This window comes from Gekko japonicus, unplaced genomic scaffold (assembly GCF_001447785.1).
Source record: "Gekko japonicus isolate JY-2015 unplaced genomic scaffold, Gekko_japonicus_V1.1 scaffold243, whole genome shotgun sequence".
Lineage (NCBI taxonomy): Eukaryota > Metazoa > Chordata > Lepidosauria > Squamata > Gekkonidae > Gekko > Gekko japonicus.
In genome coordinates this window covers 386529-412706 of record NW_015168053.1, presented here as the reverse complement: position 1 = coordinate 412706, position 26178 = coordinate 386529, and the positions used below count along the sequence as shown (strand labels likewise).

The window sequence follows — 26178 nt, the reverse complement described above, 5'->3', positions numbered from 1 at the left end:
GGAGAATATCCAGTATTGTTTTGGGAAGACTCCTCTTCTAGAACCTGTCTCCTTTCTGAGATTGCTTCTTTAAGGGCAATCCTTTCTTCAAGAGTTCACTGGAATTTATGTTTCCATTTAAAACTGAGGTGTAATCTCTGTTTGCTCTAAAGCCAGTTTCATCCTTTGGAGTTGCGTTGGAGATTCCATAATTCTAGAGATGAGCTGGTTCTTCGCTTTTGTACCATTGAACCGACACTCATCAAATTGTTGTTAGGTAATTCTTTCTCCTTCTAGAAATGACTCCCTCATTATAGAACTGCGAATGGCATCCACATCCTTCAAGAGATGGGTAGTGTCTCTCTCTAAAATGGAACTAGATAGCTTCTCCTAATGGGTCACTTCCTTTTAAAACTTGATTAGAATATTGCTTCTATACATTGGTTTGTTACATCCCTCCTTCTTGAGTTGGGTTGATTCTTCTCCCTTTTTGGGTTGGTTTGAACCACATTCTTCCAGCTACTTCCACTGGCAGGCTGAGGGATTTTTCATTTTTGTGATAAAGTTCTGGAGAACTTCCATTGCCTGTTGGCATGCATATTCTTCAACAGCTGTGATTTTGGTTAGGCATTCTGTTTTGTTTGGTTTTTTAACAGAAGAGAAAGAAGAAACATGTATTATATATGTATATTTTGAACAGATGTTTGGGGGGTCACGGATGTCTCTTTCACTCATACCATGTGACAAAAGATAAAAAATAAGCCATAAACATTGTCATACCAGCAAACCCAGACCTGGGAGCATCAGGTACTCCTCCCATCCCACCTGTGGGATGAGATAGGTTTTATCATTGGTTGGCTGAAAGGTATGTTTCTAAACCCAAAAAAGTTGTGTGCAATTCCATACATGAATGTTTGTGTGCTGGATCTTTCTATAGCACACTTTCCAAGTCACAAATATAAAAATGTGGGAGAAGAACCTTCTCAGTTATTTTCCCCTTCATGCATATAGTGTCTACATAAGAAAGCAGAAGTTTACAGTACTGTGGGAACCACAGTTTTCTGGTGCAGTCCTCAGTTGGCATACATGGTATGCAAAAACAAATGCGCTGTACTTTCGACAATGCAGGACAGAGATTATTTGGGGACAGGAAAATAGTAATATGTGAAGCTCATGTGACCCTCAGAATACAAGGCAATTAAGTGAAGGGAAATCCCAGAAATACTTGGCAAAGAGATAAGTGCCATAGAGGACTGGCAGGACTGGCATTATAAAATGGTGTCCCATATTGGATGTTTTGTACATGAAGCACTTGAGAGTTAACATGAAAACTTTGGCCTAGAAAGTCTGTCCCTTTCTGTGTGACTTGGATCTGTGGGAGGTCTCCAGTGACAGCATAAAGCAATTACAGTGTAAATAGAGCTGGGGCAGCATAGTGGCCAAGAAAACGAGCTGTGATCCTGAATGGACAGGAACCGGTTGAATCTGAGCTACGAACACAGCAGCATAGGCATGCAACTCTCACCCTCAGCCCCTCCCCCAGTAATACTGGCCTGCTTCTCACGGTTGTTGTGAAGGTGACAACAAGATAATGCCTGTGAACACTGAACACCAAGTATTGTTGTTATTATGTAGCGGACTTATATTCCAGTCTGTTCGCCCATTCAGTTTGTTCTTCCAGCAGTTATTTCAGTTGTCTGAAATCTTTGAAGATTTTAATTTGAAATCAGTACTTTGGCTTTTGACATTCATAAATATTTTCTCCAGCCCCTCCTTTTCTTCACCTCTAATACACAGACTCTGCTTTACTTTTTTGTAAATTGCTGGAAACTGTTCCCCATTATGCACAACGAATTTGCTGCCTTTTGGATTGCCACCCCCCCCCCCCCCCCCCCAGTCCTGGCTGGGGAAGCTTTGGATTGTGGCCACGACCTTCAACGCCCTAACTTTGATGACAACAGTAAAATCATCACGAGAAGAACAAGCTGTCATGGGTCAAACTACACACAACAGGGATCCTTTACTTCCATACCCACACCCTAACTTAAAAAAAACCCCAGACTTGGAGGCAGAAATCAGGAACAGAAGACCAGCTGTAGTAGGAAGGACTTCTTTGCCCCTGGCCACCCTGCCACTTATTTGCTCAGTTCTGTCTCCATCTGCTTTGCTTCCAAGAAAGGAATCGTAATCTCTTTTTCCTAGAGTGGGAAAGCGACTGTCGAGGCAACTCAGATGCAGCAAAAGAGCAGGAAAGGTAGAGCTGATCAGGAGCCCCCCTGATGTCTGTTGCATGAAGCTGGCTTCACACTAAACTACAACAGAATCACGGACCTGCCCGTGATGTGATGTTTGACAGACTGCGTTGACTTATTCTGAGTCGTCTGCCTTGAGTTTCTGTGGAAAAGGCAGACCACAAATAACAACAAATAAATCAATAAATATTCTGCCCCCCCTTATGTTCAAAAATCAAATTGCACATGACTTTCTGGGTGCCGATTTAAATCAGGTAAAAATTACACACTACTTAAAGCAAAACAAAAACAAAGAGATCTCGACAAATTCATAGAAAATTAGACTGAATCAGGTTTCATCCAGATGGAGTTGCAAACCACACTCCACAGTATATGGGCTTATTTCCCCAGCCCCAAGCGTTGATGTTGTTTAAGGGATATATCCACTTGTTATGAAGTTTCTCTAGAATTGCTGTAAGTTTTTCCCCCCAATAAAATAATGTTTCCAGCGACTCCTGGGGTTTGCTTGTTTGTTTGGTTTTTTTAATCGACAGGCATCAATGCTCAAAGAACAATGGGACGCTTCTTAGAACAGAACAGGCTGATTAAACAGGGATTACCTGGCAGGGGCAAAATGTTTATATAAGGATTTCTCAAATGATTCCTGTGCCATTTACCTGGTCCTACCGTGAAGTACAGCAAGGTAGTGGCTGTATGGCACCATAAAAGGCCAGAATATTAGTAGCTATTTCCTTTTTCAAAGCAAGTTTTAAAATGTATGTGTGTGCGTGCGTGCCGCACGGCAATATATACTCTTGTACAACTGGCTTTGGAGTGTTGAAGGGAAAGGAGTTCTATTAGCAGTGTGCCAAAATAACTTGCAACAACAAATTTGTGTGCAAGGTTGCCAGGTCCCCCTGGCCGCCAGCAGGAGATGTGGGGGTGAAGTTGGCAGTTCCAGGTTGGTTGGGAAAGCCCTGGATATTTGTGGTTGGATCCAGGGGAAGGCAGGGACCTCGGTGGGCTTCAGTGCCCGAGAGGTCACCCTCTAAAGCACCCATTTTCTCCAGGGGAACTCATCTCTGCAGTCTGGAGATGAGTTGTAATTTGGGGGATCGCCTAGTCCCACCAGGAGGCTGGCATCCCTATTTGTGTGCTGTTTTGGGGAGAAGACCAAATGCACACTTTCTGTGGCTGAGGGTTGCAGGGAGGGGCTGGCCCTGTTAATACATTCTAGTGCAGGGGACACATCTCAATACATTTAAACCCATGCTTCTTCAAGATGAATGTGAACATCACTTTGCTTTCTTGTATTACATGAATGGAAGTAGAGTTGAAAGTCCTGAGCCTTCAAAATTAATTAATGATGTGAACATGTATTTCACAAATGGTTTCCTGCTGTCAAGGCAGCATTTACACAAAAAAGGATGCTGAAACCAATTAAATATAGCAACGAAAACCATCAATCGAATCAAATATTGTCAAACAATCAGTATGGGGGAGGAAAAGTGGCCACAGATGCCTCAAAGATGTCGAAATGGAACATTTACATTACAGCTAAAACTCTGAAAGCCACAATACTCAGAAGCCCCCCGCCTTGCCTGTGGAGGGCCTTGTTTTGCCATCCTACTGATAGGGACTTGGCCATCAAGTTTGCTATTGGAGACACTGGTGCTTCTCGTCGTGAACTCTTAAATTACTGCATTGTCCCAGCCAACAATAAGAACAAAAAATCAAAGTGTGTACCAGGTGAGGTATCTATATCCCAAGCTTCTTGCATGCCAAGGCCTTAATTACACCATTACAACTACCTTATGCAGTACAAGAAAAGATTAAAAGTGGATGGCCCAGACTAGCCCAGTCTCCTCAAAACTTGGCTGCTAAGTAGTACCTGGATAGGAGACCTCCAAGCAAGTTCAGGTTTACTATGCAGAGGCAGGCAGTGGCAAAACATCCCTGTACATCTCTTGCCTTGAGAATACCACGGAGGCCACTGTAAGTAGGCTATAACTTGACAGCCTTTAGCACACATACAACATGAGAACAACCTTCTAAGTAGTACCTGGATAGGAGACCTCCAAGCAAGTTCAGGTTTACTATGCAGAGGCAGGCAGTGGCAAAACATCTCTGTACATCTCTTGCCTTGAGAACACCACGGAGGCCACTGTTAAGTAGGCTATGACTTGACAGCCTTTAGCACACATACAATATGAGAACAATTATTTACGCTTCATGGCTGAGGGAGTTTCCCACTGCAAATCCACACAAATCTCTTGCTTCCAAATTAAAAACAAACAACAAGCCAAAGCAACTTTGCTTCAATTCCAATGAGAACCAAATTTTCACTGGACTTGTCTTTGCAGCATATGAAAAACATGGATGTGGAAATCAAGAATTTGGGAGGCAGCATGAAGGAATGAGTGACTGCTGGCCCAGGGTTCCCTTTTACAGAACCCAGGCTTAATGCCATCTTTGTGTAGATCAACACAAGAGATATATGCAGAAGTTTATGTATATTACATTTATTTTAAGTGTTGTACAGAATTTATAAATGACACACATAGCAACCCAAAACCCTTTAGTGGTCAAAGACTGCAGCGCACTAGGTATAAAGATTCCAGCTTTTCAGGTTCACGGAGTGGGAGGAAGAGTCCTAACAAACAGTTGCATTTTTTTATACCTGAGGTTATATGTTTTTAAAAGCAGCATGACGGGCTGAAAATCAGCAGGTATAAGCTTTCCCCACCAGCACATCTCTGTGTGTGGTATAAGTGGTTAGAAGCAGAGGATTCTAATCTGGAGAACTGGGTATGATTGCCCACTCCTCCACATGAAGCCAGCTGGGTGTCCTTGGGTCAGTCACAGTTCTCTCAGAACTCTCTCAGCCCCACCTATCTCACAGGGTGTCTGTTGTGGGGAGAGGAAGGGAAGGCTATTGTAAGCCGCTCTGAGACTCCTTCAGGTAGTGAAAAGTGGGGTATGAAAACAGATTCCTCTTCTTCTGTGCAAAGGTGCACAGCGTTGGTGCAATTACTGCCGGTCACATGTGATAAAGCAGAGAGATTTGAACGTTCTTCATGCACTATGTTTTGGACATGTATGGGTGATTCTCATTTTATGTGTGCAGATTAAAAATTTAATATGTGTACATGGTAAACACGTTCAGGAAGGTATATCTCTCATGGATCAATGTTCTAGGAGGCCGACATTTACTGTGGTTCCCCAATGCGCATACACACAGTGATCGGGCTAGCTGCCATGTAATGTAAAATGCTGGCCTTGAAGGCTGATGGTGTAATATGCTTTTTTCCCTTCACTGTCAGCCACCCTTTTAAGAAAAAAAAAAATCACCACAGCCAATGAATGTACTCAGCTAAGTCACACTTTCTCCCGGGTATTAAGTATCTTTAATATTTGAGATTATATTCTTTTTCGGATCCAAGTGGCTGAGCTAATATCCATCTCCACACCTCATTAACATTCAAGATTATCTCCCAGAGCAAGCTATTTGCATATATCATCTCATTAGCATTCTTCAGAAGCTAATCCCAGTTCAGACTGGGTTTCAAATATGTCCCCTCCATTGACTCATTGATATGCAAGATTACTTATAGCAGGGCTGTCAAACATTGAAGCTGGGTCTTCTGGGCCCTTTGAGGTTTCTAGTTTGTGGCATGCTTCCCCTGTTCCACGCAACTTGGCCAGTTCACACACGCAAAGAGCTGCACAGGAACTATTTGTCTGTAAAAGGCCCTTGTGTGGTTGTAAGGCATGGCCTTTGGGTCATGGCCAGATGTTCTTCTTTTTCCTGATGTCTGTACTTTGAAATGTTGAGGCTTTGCTCCTTCTGTCCAGTAAAATCAACTTGAAGTTACTGTACAGGTTTAGGGTTACCAAACTCCATGTGCGGGCCTAGAGTTCTCACAGAATTATAACTGATCTCCACACCACAGAGACCACTTACCCTGGAGGAAATGGCATTTTTTGGAGGGTGGATCCTATGGCATCACATCCCTGCCCCTTCTGGGCTCCAGGACCTTCCCGAGCCACAGTTGGCAACTCCTTGGAGGCTTGATTCCTAAGCAGGTATTGGAATGCTTCCTGCTCTTGGAAGAAGGGCTGCACAACTAACCAGGTTGCTTTGGGGTGAATTAAAGATGAGTCATAAGAAAAGAAAGCAGAGAGGGGCCTTGAAAAGACAGACAGAACTGGCACTATGATGAGTTGTATTTCTGTTTTAAAATGGCTGCTGTTTTTACATTTGCATCTATAAAGTGGTATGTACAAATTTTGTCCTTTTTTTGAAGAGGGATCCTACTTCTTGTTTTGGGGTCACTTGTAGGGTGCCCTGCATGACAGGCTGTGATAGATCATCAGAGGGCTGAGGGTAGAAAGGGGTCCCCAGCTGCTGCACGCAGCCACTTGTGGTGGGTGCCATCTTCAGTAGCAGTAGGTAAAAATGATAACGGAGTTGAAATAGGGAAGGGGGGGAAAGCACATAGCCATATTGGGCTGCAATCATACACGCAATTAGACCCGACATAGGTGTCATTGCCGTGCGGATTTAAAGGGTGCAATCAGATGAAAACATCTAGGAAGCGCCCCACAGCCGTCGGCAACCCGTTCTGCTCCGCCACAGAAGCGGAGTTAAAAGACACCAAGGAAAACCCAATAGTAAACAGGTTGCGACGGGCCACGGACGGACTTTCCCGTGTCTGATCACTCCAGCACACTCTCATGGCGTTGGGATGGTCTGATTCGGCCATCCCAACTCCATGCCATTGTCCCCCCCCCCCTTCGCAGTATGCACACCATAGCAAACTCCATAGGGAGCCCTTGGTGCAGAGGTGCGGATTCATCAATCCCTCAGTTAAGCGCATAGGGGGAAATGGCACAAAACCCCCCACAACTCACCCGCAGTTGCATCTGATCGTGCACTGACGGAGAGCGCCCGCAGCTTCAAAGGGCAGTGTGATTGCACAACTGCGGGATCAAATTCCTCCGGAAGAAATAGCCTCGCTCCCCCTCCCGTTTTTTCTGGTACGTGTGACTGCAACCTTGACCTCCCTCTTGCCATACCTTATAGTTACACCAACCTAACACTTTCTTCCAAATGTTATTTTAAAAAGTCTGCGGGTGGGGATCTCTGGACTCTCTGTCTGCTTTTTGATGGAGAGTTCTGGAGAACTTGAAGTTTTCATAAGATACTTGCTTTTTGACTGAGGTGGGATCAATATTTCGGGTGAAAATTATGAGTGAACTGAAGTGGCATTAATATTTGGGCAGGGGTCATTTCATAGAAAAAGAGGTGCAGGAGCTCATTAGCATAACTTATTTGCATATGCCACACCCCCTGACATCACTGGAAGGGTGTCACAGAAGGCAACCCCCACCGCTCAGGCTCCACTGGACTGTTTTGGATTGCTAGCTATGGGGGGGGGGAGAGAACGTGCAGATCCTGTCCTCGCAGAGGAGGGAGAGCTTGTACCTGAATAAACCTTGGCCTTAAAGGTGCCACTGGACTGTTTTGGACTGGGGGGCCGGGGGGAGGGAGCTCTGCAACTTACCTGGCTGCTTCTTGCTCTGACTGAGGGCTGCTGGGAGCAGGGGGTGGGCCTTATTACATGTGCCCGCCCCCTGGGCTCTTTACTGCCGGAGCTCCGCTCCTGTGCGCTCCTGCAGGAAATGACCCCTGTTTTTTGGTGTGAAAATACATATATAAAGCTGTCCTTTTGGGGCCACAAATTTTTGAGCTTGACACCATCTCCTTAGCCAGCAGTTAATTTTCGGATTAATTTCCACTCTCTTTCTATTGTGTCCCAGCATATTAATATAGATCAAGATGGGTAGCCCTGTTAGTTTGTCTACAACAGCAGAAAAGAGCGAGTCCAGTAGCACCTTAAAAAGGTAAAGGTTCCCTTGCTCGAAAGCCAGTCGAATTCGACTCCAGGGTTGCGGTGCTCATCTCCGTTTCAAAGCCGAAGAGCCAGCGCTGTCCGAAGACGTTTCCGTGGTCATGTGGCCGGCATGACTAAACACCAAGGCGCACGGAACGCTGTTACCTTCCCACCGAAGTGGTACCTATTTATCTACTTGCAATTTCTTGCTTTCGAACTGCTAGGTTGGCAGGAACTGGAACCAGAGACGGGAGCGTCTTGCGGCACCCGGTCTCGAACTGCTGAACTACTGACCTTCCACAGCCTGCAGTTCAGTTTAACCACTTGAGCCACCGCAGCTCCACCTTAGACTAACAAAATATGTGGCAGGGTATGAGCTTTGGCAACTCACTGCTCACTTTAGGCTTGCCAGCCTCCAGGTGGGGCCTGGAGATCTTCCGCTTTTACAACTGATCTCCAGCTGACAGAGATCAGCTCCCTTGGAGAAAATGGCTGCTTTGAAGGGTGGACTCTGTGGCATTGTACGCAGCTGAGGCCCCTCCCCTCCCCAAACCCCACCCTCTCCTGGCTCCACCCCCAAAGTCTCCAGGTATTTTCCAACCCAGACCTGGCAACCCTAGCTCACTTCTTCAGATACTTTCAGCTTTCTGGGGTCACTGCTCACTGTAAAGTGCTACTGGACTCTTGCTCTTTTCTACAGCATATTAATATACATCAGTAGATTAATCTAAATTCTCTCAACTCTAATTAGCCGCCTCATCCATCAGTTGGGTGGGTCTACTTTCCTCATCTATCCAATTAGCGACAGGCCCGCTTTGTTTGAACAAGGAAAAACAGAGAAAGTAGGTTTTCCCCTTCAGCCCCTTTTACCGCGGCCAATTGGCTATTAGCCTGCGTCAATTTTCCTTTCCCTCAATCAGCGTCTCTCCATCGTAGTCACTCCTATTGGCAAACCATCACGTCAATCCAATTTTTTGAAACTCGCCCCGCCCAGTTCCTTCCCGCAGCCGTTAGCGGTAAACAAACCTCCTTCCCTTTAAAACGCCGTTCTCCCAAACGTTCATATTCAAATCCTTCCAATCAGGCTCGATGGAACCGCCCATCCACTACGACTCTCCCCATTGGCTGTCGGCCGTCGCGGACATTGGTTGTCAACGGCTCTCCGTGAGGAGAAGACCCGAGAAGGGAGGGGGGAGGAACGGACCCCCTCCGTTCTAACCGGCCTGATTGGGCGGCCTGGGTTCGAAAGGGGTGTGGCCGGCCGTGGCCGAGGTTTATAAAAGCCTTTGCTGGGCACCGGCCACCCTCATTAAATTGAGGGTGACAGAAGAGCGGACAACAATCTGGAGGGGGGAGGCGGAAGCGGGGTCTCCGGTTGTCCCCCATAAATACACGGGAAAAGGAAGAACTTCTTAAACGACGGGTTTGGGCGCCTTCCAAATTGGGATTGGGGCTTTCTGACCACAGTACTAGGGGGCGAGGTGTTGGGGGGGGAGGTTAAGTAAGGTATTTGATCAGAAGTGATCAACTGTAGAGTGAGGCGCATATGTGATCCCTCTAAAGATCAGGCTTAGACGGCGGTACTCTACAGCCCTTCGTGCAGACCCAGCACAATGGTGAGTGGCTTTTGGTTCTGGGTGCCCACCTGTTTGAATGTTCTCTTTTCCCCGTGGCACCCACCTCAGAATTTTGGGGGTTGTGATATCGTGGCTCCTAACCTTCTACGGAGAGGAGTAGCCTAGAGTCCCGTGTGCCTCGGTACAAAGATTTAGGGGTCTTTCATCTTTGTGTGTGCAGCACGTGTATTTCAAATGCAACTGGAAGAAAGGGAGCGAACTCTTATTAGGGAGGGATCCCTCATGCAATGGGGGTGGGTGGGAACTGGCACTGGGGTCTGCTAAACTGTGATATGATCCTAGTGTTAGGCTTTAGTTGCTGGATTGCAAAAGATGATTGAGGTTTTCCATGGGGTCATGGGGGTGAAATCTGCATTCAAGGTAAGGTTCTAGGGTTGGACTGTGCTTAAGTTCCAGGTATGCAGAAGGGTAAGCGGAGGAGACACTCCATTTCTCTTAGGAGAATCGCTGCAGTCCCTGTGGAAATTCCTTCACAGGAGGAAAGGAACTTGAACTTTCTTGTGCCAAATAAGTACCTTAAAAAGCCCCTTTAAAACTGAAGAGTCAGCCTAAGTAGGCCTGAGTCTGTGGGAAAGGGAATGAAAAGTACTACCGTTTTGAAGGGAAGCTCCTGTCTCTGAGCATTAAAGAACACAGGCACTTCAAGCCTCATTTGGGCCTTAATAAGGATGAAAGGGAGTGGCGACAAAGTATTGTATGCGTGGAAGAACTTTGGCGTCTCCCCCATCACACATTATCCCTATTATATTTAATATCCTATCATTCCTTGTTGCCCTTTCATCCCTAGTTATGCAGCATATCAACAATATAGACTTTTTGGGTTAAAACTCTTGTAATTTGGAGATTCTAGATTTCATGGTGTGAACACGGCAGTAAGTCTTTGCTTCTAGTAGTGGCCAGCTTAGCTTATCTTAGTTCTTAGTTCGATTCCTTAGTGGGATCACATTGGTTGAGTTATAAAAGTTGAACTTCCTCCCTTTCTGCCAGTTAGCTGCTTTGTGCATGTCTTCCCCTCCCCACCACCTTCTATTGGATTTCCTAGTACAAGACATTTTCTTTAGGCCTTTCTGTCCTTTTCTTCACCTCCTTCAACAACATGCCATTGCTTTATTAAATGCTACTGAACTATTCTGCTGTATAGTTTCTCAAGTCCTATATATTTGTTTTAAATATTTATTAGCTGTCTTTCTCTCTTGCTGCACTCAAGGTGGTTTTCAATATGAATAAAATGATTATAACAATGCAATAGAACAGTATATGTAAGGCAATAATTATGGAAACATATCAGAAGTCACAATTTAGAGAGCTCCCATTTGGACTGCCAGTAAATAAAAATGACATTAGTTAAATGTAGTCCTAAAGAAAACTATCTTCAGTTTGGACAGGAGGGTAGATTTCTGTTAGGGATTTCTTGTTAAGAGGTGTTTGAGGCAGTTATTTTAGTGTCTGGACAACTTTATACTTTACGTTTTTCTTAGCAAAAAGTGTCCCCCCCCCCTTCCTCAATGCAAAACCTACTCTGCTCTGGTAAACTATTTCGGCAATCAGTCTTGAAGGGGTTTTTTTTTTTTAATATCAAGGCCTTTCATGTCTTTAGGTCTTGGTGTGCAGCAAGGGCTTCCCATTTTAAAACAAGACTGTTTTAAGGTGTATGACTCCAGTAAGCCTTTTATTGGGAGAGGGGGGCTTATATCCTGACTTGAATCTACTTTAGGTTCCTGTGCTTCTGAACGGCACACCTTTGCCAGAGCCTTTTAAAACCTTCCTCTCTCTCTCCTGAGGCCTGCACCCACTTCGACCTTTGCTGCGTGTTTCCTGATGTGTTTAATTGTAAACGCTTCTCATGGGATGTATCTTTTGCCAGCGGGTGGGAGGGCAGGGGCTCATTGCAGCAGAAGGTCTTTTCAGGCAGGCAGCAGTACGTGTGTGAAAAACGTGCTTCCACGATAATTCAGAATCCACTAGGTGCTTCTTCGCTCTTTGTTTGGGAACGAACAGGGAGGGGGGAAGTAATGTTTCCAAAGAAGAAGCCATATGTGTGTCTGCTGGGTCCTGTGTGCTTTTTTCATCCTTGCCATTGGTTTGTGGGTTTTTTTGGTCAGTTGGCCCTTGGGTGTTTCCCAGGACACCTCTTTCCTCCAAACAGGTGCTAGAATGGACCAGCATCCACTGGTCAGAGGCCAAGTTGATATATTGTTGCTGTTCTGTGTCTATAATAATGCTTTACTATTGGAACTCCTATTAGAAGCAGTTGTGTACTGTTGGTGGGGTCAGAGTTTTTTTAGGCTTATGGGAGGTACTCTGTGGTGGAATCTGGTTTGCACTGGTGGTTGAAGATCCCAAGAAAACAAGCAATATGGGCACCCTGTGCATTCCTTTTTGGCCTGAAATGTTTTCGAACGCAGCATCCTTTAATGGTTGCTGCAGAAGATCCCGGGATGTTTGCAGTGTTCTGTATATGAAATCTTCATTAGGGACAAATTGGGAGTACTCTTAAGGCAGTCCTCTGTGCCTGGTCACCTGTGGTGAATAAGAATTGCCTTTAGGTGACTAGGTGAGGAACCTCTAAACAGGAAGGAGAATCTGTGTTCTTTTCCCCATGACTGTTGATCTGCCTCACTGAATTATGCTGTGTGGCTAAGTGGGTAGTGAAAGAAAATCGGACTAAGTTGCCTTAAACCTCATTGCCGTGGGTCTTACGGAAGCAGAGCTCTTAATGCAACTGGAGTAGAAGAGAGATGTGATAAGAAAAGGCTGTAGACCTGATTGCTGCTTTTCAGTAGGGAGTGGGCAACTTGCAAAAGGCCATCCGTTCCCCCTATTTTTGTTCTAAAGCTGGAGGAGGCTGGAAATGGCTGTTCAGGGTTTTTAAAATTAAGCTTTGCCCTTCAGTGAAATGAAAGCAAAGTGGTGAAAATATGCACCCGCAAATATGTGAAAAGTTGAAGAGCTGCCCGGGATTTTTCGACTTGGGCCTCCCAAAGCGCAAGGGGTTTCCTTCACTGGAAGATGGTTTGGCTTGTGTGCCAACATTGGTTAGCCACGTGGGTCAGTTTTTTCCTTCTTAAGGATGCAGGTGGGTACTGTCAGTTGTCCAAGGAATGATAAATAGGAGGGGGGGTGTATGAGTCCTCTGTTCCCTTAGGGGAGAGTGGGAACGGCCTTCAGGCAGGCTCGCTCCCCTCCTTTGTTTATCTCATGGTGCATTCCTGGGTATGCTGGAATGTGGGATCTTCCCTCATACTGTGAGGCTGACTTTTCTGTTTTTTTAGGAATGTTTCATCTTGCAGGGTTTGGGGGAAGTGTGTTCAAGTAAGTGTAGAATCTTCTGTTTTCAGCCATTGATGTGGGTGGTTAGACAGTGGGAGGAGGCAGGGGGGTTACAATCCTGCACCTCCTCCTGATTTCTCTTCTTTTAAGTGGGGTGGGCGGTCATTGCAGCTCTGGAAGAGACTTGTTCAGGCAGCAGTTCAACTGGTAAAAGGCCACTCCCTGTGTAAAATGTGTGAGGGTGAAATAGGACAACATCTGGATAGCCCCAGAGAGGAATCAGTGAGCTGCGTATTACATATTTCTCTACCTTAGGTGTCTGTTCTTTTAGAAGATGATGCCTGGCTTTGTGAGAAATCTGATGGGTTTTCTCACCCAAGATATTATAGCACGATGTTCCCAAAACTGGCTTTGAACGACCATGTTTGAATGCTGTATTGCAAGACTGGCACCCAAACAGCCACCCTGGGTTTGGCAGCTTTTGCAACATACTAATAAATAATATTCATACTTTGTACTGAAAGCTCTCATGGGGTGTATCATGGGTTGTAAGTGCCTCTCTGTGCCTTTAAAACTGGGGGGGGGGGACAAGCAAGTGAGCTCGAGTGAGGAGACCACTCAAACAGTTGTCAAAGAGGAGGACGTTACCATTGAAATAAGGTTTTCCTGCACTGATAGCCAAGCCTAACTGGATCTCATCAGAGCTTGGAAGCTAAGCAGGTCAGCTACGGTGAGCACTTGAATGGGGGCCCACCCAGGAGGACTGGGGCTGCTTGTGCAGAGGATCGCAATGGCAGGGCACCTCTGCCTGCCTCTTGCCTTGAGAACGCCTGGTCCTGGGGTCACCGTGAGTCGTTGTGACTTGACGGCACACATTTATTCTTTTCCTGTTCTGTTTTTGACTTCTGGGTGCCGGCTGAAGGGGAAAAGCACAGTTGAATTGTGTGCCATTTGGAAAGCGATGTCTACTTCTGTACTACATGAAACAGCCCACTGCCAGCACATGCCTGCGTGTAAATTTACTGGTGGGGTTAGATGGGCAGGGTTGGGAACCTGTAAGTGTTCCATTTTGTTTCCAAACAGAGAACTTGCAGGGGGCAGTGTTTTGTGTGAAATCTTTGAGAAGTTAGTACCTTTTTAACAAGGGGACTAACTTTCCTGGCCCAAACTGGGAAGTGATGTTCTAACCTCGGGATGTCACTGCACCGTTAGGTCTGTTCCAGGACATGCCAATGGTTAACACATTTTGTGCACCATTCTGTTCTTTTGTCACCTCTGAGAAAGTCTGAAAGGAAAATAGTTTGGGGCTCTGTATGTATGTAGATGGACACTGACCATGCTTGGAAAGGGTCCTCCCTCCTGCCTGTTGCCGAACACTCTTGCCAGTTCCGACTATGGTTGGCAACAACCTGGAGGGGAAAAAAATGTCTATCCCCCTTAATGGGATATTATTAAGCAGGTTGATATGTGTCTCCATGCCACATGTACGAAAAAATCGCTTATTAATTTCTATACATTCAGCCTCTGTCAAAGGGATAGGACATTTTCTCCAGGTTATTGACAGCCCTAGTTCTGACACCAGTGCTGGTCACAGTTCTAATGATTCCTTATTAAATTACAGAGAGAAGATCAAAAGGAAACCCCCAAAGTAAACCTCTGTTGGCCCTGCTTGAAAGTGTTGGGCACTCTGCTGATGTCATTTGCGCAGGGGTCAGCTGAGCTCTGCCCTGCCTGCTTTCTGAGGAGCTTTTTGTAATGTTCCATTCTTTAATCTCTCTTTCTTCAGAATTCCAATGTGGAAAATCTGCCACCCCACGTGATCCGGCTTGTGTACAAAGAAGTCTCGACCCTGACATCAGACCCGCCCGAGGGCATCAAGGTGTTCCCCAATGAGGAAGATATTACAGATGTGCAGGTCACCATTGAGGGACCAGGTAAGAAGGGACGCTGCCGGAACCAGAGGGGATTCTGCCTGCAAGGGGCTACTCTAGCTTGTGGGGGGGAGCTCCCCCTTGTGGCTCAGTGTGAAAACCGGACCTGGAGGACCAGTCTACATGAATAGAAGAGAGCTTTGTCCGGAGGGACGGAGGGGGTGTTTTTATGTGTGTGTCTTCCACAGAGACCATAACAGAGGGGGGGGGGCCTCAGAACTGGGCCACGCCCACAGGTCCATCTCATTTAGCATAACCCCTGCAGTAGTTAAACATTTCTAGGGAGCCAGCAAACCAGCAGGATTGGAAGGCAACAGTTTTTTTGTCTTAAGCAGATTACATTCAGATATACTGCCTCTGAACATGGAGGTTCTGTTTACCTATTATAGCTAATAATCTGTTACTTAGTTGAATCCCCTTTTGAAACTGTCTAAAACAGTTGTCGTCAAACATCTGGAGGCAGTTAGTTCCGTAAACTAGGCACTTGAAGGAGTAGTGTTTCCTCACGTTGGTTTCAAATCCATTGCCTTCCAGTTTAATTGTACTGTGGTGGGACAGGGAAGAACAAAACATTCTGTCCCCTTTTTTGTGCCATGTTTGGCTTCATGAATCTTGGTCATGCCTTTCCCTTAGTTGTTAGCTATCCGTCCAGCATGTTTTTATCCTACCCTTTCTCCAAGGAATTTAATGTGGTATCCGTGGCTTCCTCCCATTTTCTCCCACAACAGCCCTGAGAGGTGGGTCAGGTTGAGAGAATGACTTGCCAGAGGTCACCCAGTGAGTTCTATGCGAGAGCAAGCTGGGTCTCCCCGAGCCTAATCTGACATTCTAGCCATTACACTACACTCTTAAATGAAAAGGTCCCTCATGTTTTAGTGTTTCCCCTACGTGTTCCAACCCCTTAGTAATCTTTGTTGCCTATTAATGCAGTTTTCATGCTTTGTATTATCCTGCCTTTGAGTCCGTGGCCAGAATTGTATGCAGTATTCCAAATGCAGTTGTGGTGTAGATCTGTAGTTTGCGATCAGGACTCCTGTGTCCTCTGGGGGAGTATGACCCCTTAATCTATGCCAGGGATGGGGAGACAGTTCCTAGAATCACAGCTCCTCCTCCTCTTGCAGGGCAAACCAGAGACTTTCATTTTATGAGCTGCAAAAAGGTGTTTGTCAGTGGCCTTGGGGCGAGGACAGACTGTACAGAGTGGGCTTATAGGGAAACTAATGTTCCAGAACCAGTCTGGCACCTTAAGTCTTAGCTGTTAAGGATAGCTGCATTACTAAAAATATTTAAATATTAAAAAGGCAGTTCTCTTCTGCTCTGAAGGATTTATTCTGAAGGTGTTCCACTGAAACTCTTGAGTCTTTCCCTTCTAGTCCAGAGGTTCTGTGCAAGGGGGCAGGGGATAGCCTTTTTCTCCTCCCCATGCACTTGCTCGTCATAGTCGGGAGTTTTTTATTTTTGGGGGGGAGGGAGATCTTTAGTTCTGTGTCTTTCTGAAGGTGGAGTCCTGCCACTGACAGTTCTAGTTACCTTTTCTAATCTCAGAGCAGCACACACATGCAAAAAATGCATAAAATGCTCTTCTAGCACACCGAAAATCGAGTTGACAGAAGCTTGTTTAGCAGCTAAGGGAGGCCTTGTCAGTTTCAGTTACGGTAGACTCAGAGAGGGCTCAGTGTATGGGGAGGAGTAATATATTGCCAAGTTCATTTGATTGCTCATCAGAGGTCCCATGATTGGGATCCAGACATCATGACCACATGAAGCCACCTTCTGTCAAGTCAGGCCATTGGTCCATCAGGATCAGTTTTGTCTGTTCTGATTGGCAGCAGCTCTCCAGTGCTTTGGGTAGACTCCGAGATCTTTGAGCTGGAGATGCTGAAGATTGAACTTGGCCTCTTCCGGTGCTTTGTGCGCCCCTGACACAACGAGTAGTATGAAAGGGGGAAAGCCCAGTGGGATGACTAAATCCAAGTGCATAAGATTTCAAGATCAACTCTAGCTGTTGGTGGTCCAGGTATAGACTTAGTGCAGATGTGACATCCATATTGAATGCCAGAGGACAAGTACTGTTTCATGTGCTCTAAGCCATTAGTGCTGTTGTTTGGGAAAGATCAGGGCAAAGCCTAGGTGGCTACTGTGTAGCTGGAAGTTTGCATTTTTGTCATCCCTCCCATACAGCAGCAGTTTCTTCTCTGTACTGCAGAGGCTTTTTCTTTTTTTGTTCCAATCAGCAATTTAATAGTATATCAATATATTGTTATGCTAAAATATGTGTCAGGTCCAATGCTCCCTCTAAAGCTGTGGAGTCTTGTGAGCACAAATTCTACTTTGTGAGCTACTGGCATTAAAGTTGTGAGCGAGCGATTGGGCTACTGTATAAATTAGTTTGCTTTGGAGCCATCCTTTCTGAGCTAAGACAAATGTGTGAGCTAAAGGCTAAAAATCTGTGGGCTAGCTCACACTAACTCAGCTTAGAGGGAACACTGGTCAGGTCCTCTGAATTCCTGGCCTTTACTTTAAAAATAGTCTCTAGCCCCTTTCCTTGCAGAGTTATATGGAGAAAAGCTTATGCCAGTAAAGAAAGGGCTAGAGAGGGGCTTGATTTTTCAAATGAAATGAATTCCAAGTACCTGATTAATATTTTGGCATAACAGTATATGTAGCTCTATTGAAGCACCAAGTGATAAAAAGTGTAGAATTTGGTATGCTAAGAATTTCAGCTGTTACCTCTGCTGAAAACGTTTGTAGTCATCTGGAAATAAACATAAAAGTAAGAATGGAGCCAGTGAAAACTCATTTAGGAGCTGGCCAAGGCGGGACTTCCAGTAGGGAACTGGACGATGGTAGCCAATACATGCGTACCTAATACTTTATACCAGGCAGGACATTTTTTATTTTGGATATTAGGTCACTCAAGTTGTGGTCATAAAGGAGAAACTGGTCTCCTGAGTATGTTTGACCCCCAAGCCACGTGATTTCGGGGTTAAGCAAAAATTGAAGCGCATGCCCATGTTGGTTGGATGTTGGGACTTTTGGCCAGTGGTTCAACCCCTTTTCCTGTCTTTGTGGGGTGCAGGGAGTAGGAAATCCAGATTGAAACTGTGCTGAGACCCATTCTTTCTCCTACCATTCGTGCTGCAGAGGGGACGCCATACTCTGGAGGCCTCTTCCGCATGAAGCTGATCCTTGGCAAGGACTTCCCAGCCAGCCCACCAAAAGGCTACTTCCTGACCAAAATCTTCCACCCCAATGTGGGTGCCAACGGCGAGATCTGCGTGAACGTCCTCAAGAAAGACTGGAAAGCAGAACTGGGCATCCGGCATGTCCTGCTGGTGAGTGGCTGTTTCAGTCAGTGGCACCACAGGATGAAGTGTTTGGAGGCCGGTTTGGGTTGTGGTGCATGGGCAGCTACTGGCCTAGATCCTGAAGCCCTGCACCTAGCTGGTAGGAAGATGTTTTAAGCGTTTTGAAAACTATTTCTAGGCTCCCTCTCAATGGAGTGCTTGAGGCAGCTGATGGAATATGAAAATATCCACAACAAAACTGTGATCGTGATAGAAATGGCGAGTTATCAATATAAAAACATGGCCTAATGTATCACAATACCTAAAGTCCCCTTCTTTGCAAGGACAAACGAGATTCTTGCTCACCGGTCCAGAGCATTTTTGTTCTATATTTCCCCTAAGTGGTGCTGGGCACTGTACATGATTTTCCCCCCTCCATTTTACCTGTGAGTTAGGCTAGGCTGGGAGTGTGGGACTGAGCTTCATTCAAGTGTGAATTTGAACCCAGGTTTCCCAGCTGTAACCACGATACCATGCTGGTCTAACTGCCAGTAGTCACCAGATAAAAAACAGGGGGAGTTCCCCAAATGAGATGTGACTTTAAGGCCCGTAGAGGGGTGCACAAGATGTAACTTTTGGGGAGGGTTTGTCTGGAAGGAAGCAGAAACAGGTTGGTAGGCAGCCCAGTTCTTTGAGAACCACTCCTGTGGACCTGTCCCTGTTGGTAATCTTGCAACTATATCCTGAACCAGTGGCAGTTCAGAAGCCAATTAAAGGCCCATTCCACTGTTCCTTGTTTACAGTTGGCCTGTAGGCACCCAGTAAATTTGTGGCTGAGGCTTTGTATCTAAAAGAGATGGGGCTGAACCTCAGGGGTAGAGCATCTGCTCTGCATGCATATGGAAGGTCCCGGGTTCAGTCCCTGCCACTGGATCAGGTAGACTTCTGCTGGAGGCCCTGGAGAGCTACTGCCAGTCAGCAGACAAGACTGACCTTGACAGACCAAGGGCCGGATTCCGTATAAGGCAGCTTTATGTGTTAACCACATGAATCCAGGAGTGGGATCTCCTTTTTAAGGAGGGGGTGGTGTGTGTGTGTGTGTGCTCCTTTCCCTTCCTACCTTTACCTTGAACATGTGACACTTGTCTTGTCCCGAGACAATCCATTGGCCCATCTTGCCCAGTATCCAGATTGGCAGCTTGCCAGGAGGTCGGGCTAGCTCTTTCCCAGTCTTGCGTCTTTATCTTCTTGATCCCATACAGAGTTTGGGACCTTTGGCATGCACAAAGGACACTTGTCTTACCACAGAACTATGTCCTAAAAACATGACCGTTCCATCCCCTGGTGCACAGTGTACCCTCCCATTGTGTCTTGATGGGAAATATTAGCCTAGTTGAGCTTATTCTGTCCTTTCCTTGGGCTGCCCTCCCTTTCCTTTCCATGTTAGGGTGTCTGTTACATGTGGCTGTCTTCCATCACCAGGTGCTTTGGCTGTAACTCGTGGCACAAAGGGGTTAGTTTGATCACTGCCAAGCTTTTCACAAGCAAACTCAGCCTGTCCCTTGGCTTACTGCCCAACCAGTCTGGCTTGTTGGCAGGTTTCGGCTTGTTGAGCAACTCCAGAGGGAAGGGACAGTCACCCCTTGACACTGCAGCCAACACAGTCAGTGCAATCCTCTGTGTCTTGATCAGAGAGCCAGAAAGGGATGTGATTGTGTTGAGAATAAATGGGTGTGTTCTTTACACTGAGGTGTGGAGAAATCAAAGGGGTGTCAAAACCTGCAGGTGAGAAATCCGGCACTCTCCAAATGCAAGGCCCAGGTTTTGCAACTAGATTAATAACTGCTAAGTTCTTGTTGTTGTTCAAAACACATATGCCATCATCTTTCTGGACAGCTCTCTGAAAGGCATTCCAGTGAGCACAATGCAGAGACATGATAAAAACCCGTACAGAACCAGCACTGGAATAACAAAAATGAGTGTACCGGGTCAGACTAGTGGTCCATGTAGTCCTGCATTCTGTTTTCACATGGTGGTGATCCAGGTTCTTCTGGAAAACCTACAGGCCAGGCATGGAAGCTGAGCCACCCTCACCCACCCCCCAATATTTTCTAATCATTCTGAATTGTAGCTGTGGATGGAGTTCTCCTCCATGCATTTGTCTAATCCCTTACATCATGAAGCAGTGACTTCTTTAATAACTTAAGCCCCTGTTTGTGGGACCAAATTCCTTGCCTGTCCTGAATCTATTTCTCATTGGCTTCTTCGAATGCCTGCAAGTTCTAGTATTAGGAAAGAGGCAGAACGTTCGTTCCAGCCACATTCTCCATCTCGTACATAACTTTTACAGACTTATGACGTCCCTAACCCATCCTGGCTGAAGTCTCCTTTTCTCTAAAGCAAGTCTCTTTGCTGTGGTGTCCATCGGCACCTTGGTGCCCGCTGAGTGTTTTTAGAGGGCGGACAGGGCCAAATGGGACGTCTGGAGTTTCTGATGCTTACGATATAATTTTGACGGTAGCTTTTATGTCAAGTACTTTAGCTATTCAAATGATGGTGGTGGGAATTGCTGTCAAGTCACAAACAACGCAGGGCGCCTTCTGAGGGTTTTCAAGGCAAGAGACATTTAGAGATGGTTGACCATTGCCGGCCTCCACATCACCATGATCCTGGTCTTCCTTGGAGGTCTCCCATCCACACACTAACCAGGGTTGACCCTACTTAGCTTCCGATATCTGATGAGATTGTGCTAATTTAGGTCATCCAGGTGAGATGTGATTGGGCCAGCTTGGGTCATCCAGGCGACGAGGGGCTTACTTTTGCAAATAGCAGGGTCAAGAACTTGCATCAGACTAAACATGATAGGGCTGCATGGCTAAAATGCTTAATGCACCTAACTGGAACTTCTGATGAAGTCATTGTCAGCTAGGCCTCTGTCTAGTCCTGCTGCCATGGGGGTGAGATGGCTTCGGAATTTTAACTTTCATTTCTCCTGTGTCTTCACTGTTATTCTATCTCTGCTTGACCTTCAGTGCCCAGTGTAGTGTTTCTCCAGGGAATTATTGCCAGTTTGGCGGGCGAATCCCTCATTGGCCCTTGGCCATTAGGGGGGGGTCTCCTTGAATTATGTATACTGCTTGTTTCACATGCTTTTAGCCAGTTCTAACACAGAGTGTCCGTGATGTCTGCAAACGATCAAAAGTCTCAATAAACTTCTTTGAATGAAAGCTGTTGGGAACTGATTGCTGCAGGGGTCTGACCGTCATCAGATCTTACCAATTTGAATGTATTCTTATAATTCAGGTGGGAGTTGGTGATAATATCACAACATCAAATTTTGTTCACTTTTCAAACGCCATTTATGTTCCTATCAAAAGGGATAACCAGGAGAAGAAGCATCTTTTTCCTTTTGCATAAATGTGTTGGATGCTGCAAAACGAAGACAGATAATGCCAGATGAGGGTTTCTTAGCCAGCTCAATGTGTATGTTCACTTAAAGTGTATGCAAGAAAATACTGTTAAGCAATATGTTCATTTTAAAAGCCAGTGCGTTAAACAGAGCTTCTGTCTGAAATGGTGAAGAGCCTCTCCCCCCCCCCCCCCCGTGGTGACCTCTGCCTCTTGGTGCAGCCATTTTGTGGTTGTATCCACCACCCTCTTTCAGAATTTCAGACGTGGTGCTCACATTCCTAAAAAGTCTGGGGGGGTCTCTACTCTAAATTATACATCTGTGAGCTCCTTAACTTTTCCTTATAAGAACCCCCTGATGGTTTGGTTGTCCTTTTCTAGTGGTGCAGTGGTCTTTTTGGGAAACAGCAACCAGAACAAGCATTTATTTAGAAAAGGTATATGCTGCCTCTCCGATGTCCCACCCCAAAGCAGTCATACCTGCCATCCCTCTAGCCCAGGCCTTGACAACTTCCAAAAATGTAGGAAACTGACTCATTTTTGAGGACACTATTGGTCCGTCTAGCTCAGTGTTTTCTAATGAATGGTGGTAGCAACGGCTTTGCAGAATCATGGGAAGTCTTCCCCAACACTGGCTGCCTGACACGCTTTTCAACCAAAGCTGCCAGGGACTGTTCCTGGGACCTGAAATGTTCAAGTGGGGTACAGATTCCTAAGCTGCAACTCATTCCTGTTAATACAGACCACACTTTTGTTTTGCCAAAGCTTTTTTTAAAGAAACACCTGAAAGAGTAAAAGTTTGACCAGCTCACCCAGGCCCTGGTAAGAGGTGTCTGGGCAGACCTTGGTATGACATGGAAGCTTAACGTGATCTGGAGCCATACAGGGAATTTGAGGGGGAAGGCTGGCTGCAGGAGAAAACTTCCTAGAAGAATTTGGAAGGAGCATGTGAACTTTAATGGGAAGGATGACAGGCTAAAGCTTTTAGTTGACTGATAAGAGCATGCTTTAATCAGTTGATGGCTTGCTACTTCTTTGTTGAGATCTTTCTGGTACAGTAAAACAAATTTAGAGTCCAGTGGCACCTTTAAGACCAGCAAAGTTTTATTGAATTTAAAAGCTGATAGGCTTCTCTGCTGGAGGCAGAGGGTGTGAGTCCTGATAGTTTCCTCCTCCTGGATCAAGAGTCGGGCTGTCTTTCAATTTCCACTCCCTTTCAGTGGGATGATGTCCCACATATTCATTCATTCATTCAGTTCAGGGTTTGTGTGTAGACAGTATTCCTAGTATCTCCTTTGCAGTTTCTTATTAGCTCAGCCACAGGTGGCTCCAACGACATTCTGATGATATGCAAATGTTTTTAAATATAATTGGTTCAAAGGCAGGTGATTTAACTGAAAAACCTCTCTAAGCAGTTGGCATCCCTGACGTTGCCATTGGCTGCCAGGAAGAGGTCTCGTAGGCTCTTTTGCCTGACTGTCCTTATGGTGTGTCTGTCCCACACTTTCTCTGATCTCCCCTCCCCCCAAGTTGTTTAAGGAATGAGGCATTAGTCCATGTAGAACTTGGATAAATCAGCTGGAACTTGGGACAAGGCTGCTGTGTGTGTGTGGGTGATTGGCTTTGGCTTGGGTTCGAATCCTAGCTCAGCCGGGCTGGAGGAGAGCCAGTTCCAGTGTGCAGGACAGCTCTTGGGGCCGACGTCTCCTCAGCCCTCCTGTGGCTGCCCCCTTTCCAGCATCTCTCCGCCCTGTAGGAAGCTTGCCCATCAGAAAGAAGCCTGGTCACTTAGGCTTCCTAGAGGCAGTGGGGTTCTGACTGGGAAAGCAGAGTTCTGGTGAGCAGCACCCTCCCTGCCCAGGACAAGAAACATTATCTGATAGGTTTTTTTATGCAGCTCTCCCCTCAAGGAGCTCCGAACCACACCTGCAGTTTTCTTCTCTACCCATTTCATCCTCGCAGCAACACGGTGAGGTAGATTAGTTTGGCCCAAGGCCATTCAGTGGCTGACTGAGCCTTTGGACTCAGGTTAGCTGTGGTTCCATGTTTGCACCTCCCAGGGCTTTGGGGCCAGGACTCCTTTGATGGCTCTCTGCTCCCGGGGGGCCTGTCTGACTCTCTTTTTTTCCTTCTCGTTCCGGCTGCAGACCATCAAGTGTTTGCTCATCCACCCAAACCCGGAGTCGGCCCTGAACGAGGAAGCGGGGCGCCTCCTGCTAGAGAACTATGAGGAGTATGCTTCCCGGGCCCGCCTCCTGACTGAGATCCATGCGCAGCCGTCGGCCGGCCTTCGCGCCAAGGACCCCGCCGAGCCTTGCTCCTCTTCGGCGAGCGCCTCCGGGGAGGGCCCCATGGCCAAGAAACATGCGGGTGACAGGGACAAGAAGCTGGCCTCCAAGAAGAAGACCGACAAGAAGCGAGCGCTCCGGCGGCTCTAGGGGACTGAGGGGGGTGGGGACGGGTGGGAGGGGGTCTGGCACACAGGGTGGGTGGTGGGCATTGGGCTTTCACAGTACATCCTCCGTTTCTCCTCTCTCTTCCTCTCCCGCCCGCCTTTTGAAGCTGCGGTCCAACTCTGTCTCACCCTTGTCGGGTTTTTCTTTTCCATCTTTAAGTTATTTAAATTATAAAAGCAGAAAAAATCTATTAAATGCCTTTTTTCTAAGGGTGACTCTTCGTGTACAGCGGTGCCCTCGTATAAATCTAGGGCAGGGCCCACATTCAGCATGCTTGTCAGGGATGCTTCAGGCTGATCCTACGTTGAGCAGAGGCTTGGACTAGATGGCACATACGGCCCCTTCAAACTCTGTGATGCTCTATGGTGCCCCATCTGTAAAGGACAGAGCCAGGATGAAGATTGAAAAGATGGTTTTAATAGTGTGTGGGGTTGGGAGGGGGGAAGAACTGTGTCTGAGTGAAGAGGCCCATCAAATCATGGACTGTGCCAAGTGGGGTGAAAAGAGGATTATCATTAAGCTCTATGAGGTAGCAGGCCCTGCTCCAGTGACAAAGCGTCTGGAATGAGGGAATGAACAGGAAAGATGTGTGAGGGTAAGTGGCTTTTTTAAATACATATTTTACGTATCTGTTTTCATATAAAATTGTATCCAGATAGGCTAAGTAAAAAGGGTTAAAATAGTAAGGAGAGCAAATAGCTAGGTACCAACATTGTGTAATTTCTCAGTTTTGTAGTTGCTCAGATTGCTCAGGTGTAGCTAAATTTAGGCTGCAGTCACACGGAGCATTAGCCACGCTACTGAGACGGATGATAGGCGGATTTTCTGGGCGCGATCACACCGCAACATCTGGGAAGCGTAGAGCTCCCATGGCGAACCCGAGGCTTCCCGCTGAAGATGCAGAGTTAAAAACTAATACCTCCGAGGTACTAGTTTCCGGAAACCGCGGGGCAAGGGCTGGCGTCTGATCGTGTTTCCGGTGGTAGTCCGTCTCATCCGGTGCCCGCCCATGTCCTATCGCAAACAGGTTTTTTCCCCCAAGTCTCCACAGGATGCGCACAAGCACCCAACAGCGCATGCTCATGAAAGTGAAAGTTCCGTTGCTCTGCAGAATCATGCATGCCGTTGGTGAGATCGCGCCGCTTCTTTGCTGCGCTGCAGGATCGTCGTGTGATCGCCACCTCGCCCCTACCCACGGGACCTGTGATCGGGCAGCCGCGTGTTATTTTGCTCCAGGCCAAACTGCCACACTCCCCCCCCCCTCGCATTTTAAGGCCCGTGTGACCGGGACCTTAGTTCAAAACAGGCTTAAGAGATTCTTGGCTAGTTTTACTGCAGAACAGGAAGGGTTAAACAGAGGGTGAAACAAAGGATAAGGATTAAAACTGAGGTCACAGGGCTATCTTAAGCTTAGCTTTGGAACGTTACTATGCCTATAGATTAAAGTACTAATACCAGAGACTAGGGATAGTGAGTTCACAGATAAGGCTAAACCTTAGGCAGGTTTTTGTCACAGAAAAAGGAAAGCAAAGCAAATAAAACAGACTGCAGCTAGGGTTTAAATACAGCTGGGGCTTGAAAACAAAACAGAGTCCCATTTTAAACTAAAATTTTAAGCTAATTCTCACATTATTTAGAGAAGGGGGCCTTTTTCCCCTACAAGAAAACAAGCAGTGATGTACCTCTGTAACTGCAGAGGCTATTCAGCTACAGTCCCCTTTAATCCAAGCCTAGAAGGGCTAATTAACATTTGAAAGTAAATTAGTATTTGAAGTAAAAGGCAGCCTGAGAAGGAGAGGAGGTCTTAGCAGCTTCCTTTCAGCAAGTCCTATTAATGAACCAGAGGCTGACTTGCTCATCCTCCTTTATTGGTTAGTTCCCAATCAGTGATTGGCTCCAGTGGGGGGTGGAGTTTTTGCCCCATGCTATTTATTTAGGGTTTCTACAAGCAGGCCCACTCCAGTGACAAAGTGTCTGGATCAAGGGAATAAACAGGCAAGTTTAGCAGACGTGCGAGTTCAGCAGCAGGGTGAAACAGCCAGGGCTCTAGTCTCTCCACATCCATAAAAGGGTAAGCACTCT

The 26178-nt window shown here is 46.4% G+C and overlaps 1 protein-coding gene across 1 annotated transcript; it reads left to right on the top strand.

Moving 5' to 3' along the window:
• Positions 1-9243: 9243 nt before the first annotated feature.
• On the top strand, positions 9244-24203 carry UBE2S (ubiquitin conjugating enzyme E2S). The gene is made up of 4 exons (XM_015414413.1): positions 9244-9723; positions 14801-14948; positions 18090-18280; positions 23788-24203. The coding sequence occupies exons 1-4, from the start codon at positions 9721-9723 to the stop codon at positions 24076-24078; spliced, it is 633 nt and encodes a 210-aa protein (XP_015269899.1). The 5' UTR covers positions 9244-9720; the 3' UTR covers positions 24079-24203.
• Positions 24204-26178: the final 1975 nt, after the last annotated feature.

Excerpts from the sequence above, each read along its gene's own strand:
- UBE2S (XM_015414413.1), top strand. Across the intron at positions 14,949-18,089 it reads GGTCACCATTGAGGGACCAG|AGGGGACGCCATACTCTGGA; the intron begins GTAAGAAGGGAC and ends TTCGTGCTGCAG. Across the intron at positions 18,281-23,787 it reads GCATCCGGCATGTCCTGCTG|ACCATCAAGTGTTTGCTCAT; the intron begins GTGAGTGGCTGT and ends TTCCGGCTGCAG.